At 36.5% G+C, this 6000-nt stretch overlaps 1 protein-coding gene across 6 annotated transcripts in view; it reads right to left on the reverse strand.

Moving 5' to 3' along the window:
• Positions 1 to 6000, reverse strand: part of GABRB3 (gamma-aminobutyric acid type A receptor beta3 subunit) — a 117314-nt gene that overhangs the window by 37988 nt on the left and 73326 nt on the right. The window contains exons 1-2 of one of the 6 annotated variants that reach the window (XM_027895801.1): positions 4035 to 4160; positions 3755 to 3808 (exon numbers count right to left, since the gene is read on the reverse strand). The exons of 2 other annotated variants lie outside the window; for them this stretch is intronic. Coding sequence is in view for 1 of the 4 variants with exons in the window: in XM_027895799.1 (XP_027751600.1) it covers positions 4101 to 4160 (60 nt within the window). In the remaining 3 variants the exon portion in view is untranslated. Of the gene's footprint in view, positions 1 to 3754; positions 3809 to 4034; positions 4186 to 6000 lie in introns of those variants that run through there. 3 more of the 6 variants (XM_027895803.1, XM_027895799.1, XM_027895800.1) reach the window with 3 other exon arrangements.

Genomic DNA, 6000 nt, shown 5'->3' on the forward strand with positions numbered 1-6000 from the left:
GCTCATCAGTGAATGAGGTGCATGATACACTGGGTGCACCTGCCTCTCTCCCATCAGCATGTCAGGAAGACCACCTCTCTCCTCACGTTCTCTGCAACCAGTTTTCTAATGCTGATGCACTAGAACAAATATCCTCTACCCGCTCCGTTTTGCCTTAATTAAAGCTTGTTTCTATTAAAATTCAAAGTTTTCTATGTGCCTGGCTTCTATAATGGTTTGCACATCAATGTCAAGAAATCTGGTACTATAAAAGCTGTGGACACATGAGCAGTACACCAAGAGCTCTCCATCTGTAAGTGCACAGTATAATGCACAAAATAATGCTAAAAAATGAAATAAAAAAAAATTATGGCACAGTATAGCATTGAAAGAAGTGAACTGGCCAGCACCAAAATATAAGAGGAATTAATTTGAAAAGAAGAAAGTTTCAGGTGAGTTTCCTTTTTTTCTTTCAGCTTGAGATAAAATATACGTTAACATCTAATGGGTGGAGTAATTAATTAGCTAAGTAAAACATACATAGCAATACAAACAAAAATAGTCCTTTATTTTTAAATAATAACATTGGCTATGTCAGGGAACAACAGAGAAGGAAGTTTGCAAATTGCACACAGAAACAGCGACATCCATTAAACATCAAGAACTTCGAGTGTCTTGAATGAAACTTCTAAAACACATCCTCCAAGGTAAGAATTTCACCAGTGCTTTCCCTATTAACCCTCACCTCTTATAGCATCTTAATTTTAAATGAAAATTTAAAAAAACCCTTCATGTGTCTGTTTATGTATATGACTATATTTGCATATACTGAAAGCAATGATACCCCCAAAATTATTTTTTTAAAAAAGAGTTACCCCACTGTGCACTTCAAACAACAGACATGACAGAAACAGGGTACCCAAGAAAGCATTTGTGTTACCGCACAGGTTGAAAGATCACTGTACATTTGGGCTCTGCCAGCCTCACCTGCTCTGAAGATGATGACAGAAAGAATTAATATGAACCATGCTTGGTTACCATAATACTTTTTTCAATCACCTCAAAGCAAAAAGCAGCAGCAGCAAAATCATGTTAGAACTGCACTGAAACTGCTTGGCTGTGCAAGGAGCATTAAATGAGCAGGAAAGGCCGGTTCCTTAGGGTGGCTCTACCCAAATCACTACTTGCAGAATGTAAGCTTATTAAAACCCATAAGGATGTCAGCTCTCATTCTTTGATTAACTAATTTTCAAGACTTTGTACCCATAAAGGAAGTTTTTGCCTTGTCTATCCTTGAGAAAAATGAAAAAATGGTTTGAGCATGGACTGGAAAAAACTGCACTAAGTATTTGTCAGGTAAAAGCAGAAAATGAACTTTTACCTCTCAGTAAGTAGTCTACAGAGTTTATTAAGGCCCACCTCCCTCCAGGGGAGCTAATGATGATATAGAGGTCATGAGCTAGTCTAAAGCCAGAAAAGATTAATACCACTGCAGCTACTGCATTAGGATGTTGTCAAAGACAACATAGAGCTGTCAGCTTTAGGAAATTCTAACTACTGCATGGAGCAGTGAACAATTTTCTCAGCATTACAGACCTCTAGAAAACATATATTATTTCCCCAAACAATACCATGCAAAATTCAATGTTTCCCCTCTCCAGCTGTTCACAGTAATAAGATGCTTCAGGTCGAACATGGTAAAAAAATCACTCAGAGCCCTGACGGGAAACATATATGGTGCTTCTGAAATACAGGAGAAATGTCCTCAAAATGGAAAAAGTTAGACTGCACAGGCAACATGATCTTTCTTTTGTGTATTCAAAGACCTTGGAACATCCTACAAGGATAAAGGACAGTGCCGAGCATCCTTGAATTTTTATCATGGTAACAATGCCACTAAGGTAAGGAAAGGAACACAAAAAGGTGTGATAGTGTTTTCTTCAACCTAGTTTTCCCTGGGGAAGGGGAGTGGAAAACCAAAATAAAACCCCTCAAACAGTAGATAATACTTTGGAAGACATTTAGATATGAGGATAAACAGGCTGATAACACGATTGATATAATACATCATATGTATTGTTTGTGATTTTAAAACATCTTAAGCAAGAATTATAGACACTCACAAATACTGTATATGCTGCCCATGTATAAAGAAATTCTTAAGCATTTCCTACATGTTATTTGTCTCTCCACAGAGTGAACATACCATGTAGGAAGCACAACTAAGCCTCTCCTGCAAAGCCACTTCAGACAGCTAATGTACAGACTATAAGACTAATGAATGAGAAATACTAATATGTTGTAACGCTAAAAGCAAACAATTTGTTTCCTATTACAGGATTTGTTATCTTTAGCTTTTCTCTCCTGCACTCAATAATAGGGAAAGAAAAATTTTAAAATATAGTTAGCTCATCAAAATAAAATTAACATAATTATAGCAGCAACAGTGCTCTAAAATTGACTATCAGTTTAGAGTCTTACTTTATTATGTATCAAGGATGTTACAAGTTTTCCATTAGCTGAAGAAATGTGTTTTTTTCAAAATTACTGCTGGGTAAACACTGCAATTAATAATTACGATGGAGTACTGTTAATATGGCAGTTTAGCAAAAGAAGTTATTATTGCAAAATTAATAAATATATTGAAAATTACTGGAAATTTCACTGTCTTGGAAGACAGCCTTGTGTCTACTTGAAATACAGATTCCCATTTTAAATTTGCATTTGGATGTAAATTCACATCCTTGTTTTCTTGACTAATAGACAAATAAGATTATTATCATCAGCTTTTGGATTATTTATTTTTGATGAGTTAATAAAGTAAATACTCATTCAGTGGAAAAAAAGATATATTGAAAATCCATGCTTTAGATTCTAAAACTTTAGTCACTTCCCTCACCTTCCACATAATTTCAAAAATTAGATATGGCTGCTGTAGTATAAGGAGCTATTTCTGCAGCACTGATGATTTATATTCTTCCCAATAAGCCCAAAGTGAATTGAAAAGCCAAAATCATGAAACCTATGCTTTGAGAAAATATCTGTAAATCTGTCCCCCTACCATACATGAAAGAGACCTGAGAAAGAGATTCATGCACACATTAATTCAGCTAGCTAAATATGAATTTAGTAAAGGTGTATTCAGAAAGGCTAGCCTTAGGAAGTCAGAATTTACCTGCTGAGCTATTCAGTTGTGTGAGATGGTCACATAAACATTTTTCTTTGCATTCAAAATTCTCTGAAAGCTTCAGCAACTTTCATACTAAAGAAAAATTTTATTAAAGAAAAAATTTATAATCACAGAATCATTAATGTTGGAAAAGAACTCTAAGATTATCAAGTCCAACCATTAAACTAACACCACCACCACATTTGCCACCAAATCTTATCCCCAGGTGTCACAACTACATGCCTTTTGAACACTTCAGGGATGGTGATTCCACCCCTTTCCTGGACAGCTTGTTCCAATGCTTTAAACCCATATTTTTACATTATATTTTACTCGTTGACATTTTGATTTGCCCAATGTCTAAACCATACATTACTTATTTAATTGTCACCAAGTGGAGAAAATCACCAAAGTCTATTGCTGTGCAAAGTTTTTTACAAGAAAACTGATCAGAACCTCTCTGGCTTTAAATGTACTTCCTGAACAGCCTGAGTGAAGGGGACCTGGTCATGCACACAGACATACACACATCCACTCTACTCCACCAAAGCATCTTTCTCTAACACTTCTTGGTCTACCTATTGCTACAGGAAAGATTCATGTCATCTGTAAGATCCTGACTTGGGCTTCTCTCTGCCACCACACAAAATCCCTACAATACTGACAGGTTGAAAACACAGCACGTTTTCCCAAGCATGAGGCTGCAATACTCTTATGAAAATGCTAAAGCAGCTCAGTCACACTCATTCCAATGTGATCTTCCACGCATACATGTTTTCTTAGTATCCTTTGTACCAAATTATTACCATTTTTTCCTCTTCTACCGAAACACAAATGGATGGTGTTATAAATAGATCTAAGGAAATATTTAGCTGCCAAGACCCACTTGATTCTACAGAACAGTTTTCCAAATAAATGTATGATTGCATGGGTCTTTCCTGCCCTCTCATACCCTTTGGCACAAGAGTTTCCATTGAAAACAAATGCTTTCTCCAAAAAGCCTGTTCCCCATCGAGCATCTCTGGGTGCTCCGAGGAGGGTTGCCATACCAACCAGCACTTGGCTTTCTGCAGGCAAAGGGAGCACAGTTGACATAGCAACCAGCCAAAGCAGCTCCTTCCCAGCTTTCTGGGGACAAGTGGTGGTCACTGCCACAGAAGAGAGTCTTTTCAGCAGAAATTAGAGGAGCAACTGGGCACTCTCAGTGGGTACTGCCCCACAGCACTTACTCTTCAAAACCTGGGTATTGGCTTTTCTCTCTCTGTTCCTCTGCCCACCATAAACTGAGGGAGTGCCTTCGTGCTCTTGGGGCATTCTTTTATCTGAACATCAGAGGACACCAGCTAACAAGGAAGCAATTGCTTGGGCCAAGCTTTGGAAAGAAAACAAAGAGAAAGAACAAGCTCCTGCAAATATTCCAGTTCAGGGACATAAGACCATAAGACAGTCTGGGCTATTTAATCCCTGACAAATGGGGATGGGATCAGAATACTTAAATATACCTTCTCAAATTCAGAGTATCACAAGTATTACACCATCATAGGCTTCTCAGTAGTCAGGAATTTCTATTCTCATGGACTGATCAAAGGAAAAATAACATACACCTTTATGCTTTACAGGTATAATACTCTCTGATCTGGTAGTAGAAAGCTAGCAAGAAGAAGTATGGTTTTTCACTACATCCCTGAAGATCTGTCCAAAGATCGTGTAGTAAATTACAATCAAAAGTCCACTTGCTGATGGAACATAAAATTCAGTATTTGATAGATCCCTCCTAAAAAAGAAGAATAGAAATGTCAAATGTATACATGCTATACTTGAAAACTCTGAAAGAGATCAAGTCAGAAAAAAACACCATCAAATATCCTTAAGAAAAAGACTTATACAAAAGAAAAATAATGCTAGGGTCAGTGATGAATTTGTTTCATGAGGCACAAATTTATTTATTTTAGAACTGATAGGGCCTTAAAACCAGGTAAATTTAATTGCACTAATTGAAATCCTGCTAACAACATATAGGGGAAAAAAAATCAACCTCAATCAGCCGTCAGCTGGTTCCCGCGATGGAGGCAGCTGACCTTAAGAGAGATGGGAACTGACAACTAATGGATTGTGCCTCCTACACAGTAGCAGGATACACCACCAGTGAGTTGGAGAAATGAGCTAACGTCCTAAAACCTTAAAGCTGTAGGATTTTTTTTTTCCAGCTAGGCGATATGAAAAGAGATTAAAAATTTGGGATATACCAGGTACCTATTTTAGAGAATGAAGGAATTCTCACAATTCTACTTTGCTCTTTCCATAAATATATAATCTTACATCTTTCCTTTGCGTATCTTGAATGATCAATAAAAATCTGTAAGAAAGCCCTAAAAATTGATATTATCTGTCATATTTGTTCATGTTTTCCTATTTCTTACACCGTTGAATGCACAAGTCTTTTTAGTGTCTGCAAGGTGTTCCAGGACAGCCTCCAGAGCTGGGCATACACAGATGTGTTTTAAAAACTGCAACCATAAACATATAGCTCTATGCTCCTCTTATTTACTATGATTAAATATGGAAACCACTCAAACCAATTTTCAATAAATCTGTATTTCAAACTGAAAAGTCTACTGTCTTTTTGTCCCCATAGAATTGTAAAAAGACCTTTCTAAAGGCACTTGGGAACTTGTAGACTTTTTTTTTAATAACTCCAGAGTCCATAAATAAAACAAAACTATATTTAGGAACAGAATGCTGAGGGAAACATGCACTTGAATGAAAATAAAAATAGGTATCTGTTCACAGTCACACTTTAAGGTTAAAAAAAGGAATAAAAAGGAAAAAAAAAAAGAAAAAAAAAAAAAAAA

This window comes from Empidonax traillii, unplaced genomic scaffold, assembly GCF_003031625.1.
Source record: "Empidonax traillii isolate 1590-97213 ecotype Southwest subspecies unplaced genomic scaffold, ASM303162v1 scaffold469:size586335, whole genome shotgun sequence".
Taxonomy (NCBI): domain Eukaryota; kingdom Metazoa; phylum Chordata; class Aves; order Passeriformes; family Tyrannidae; genus Empidonax; species Empidonax traillii.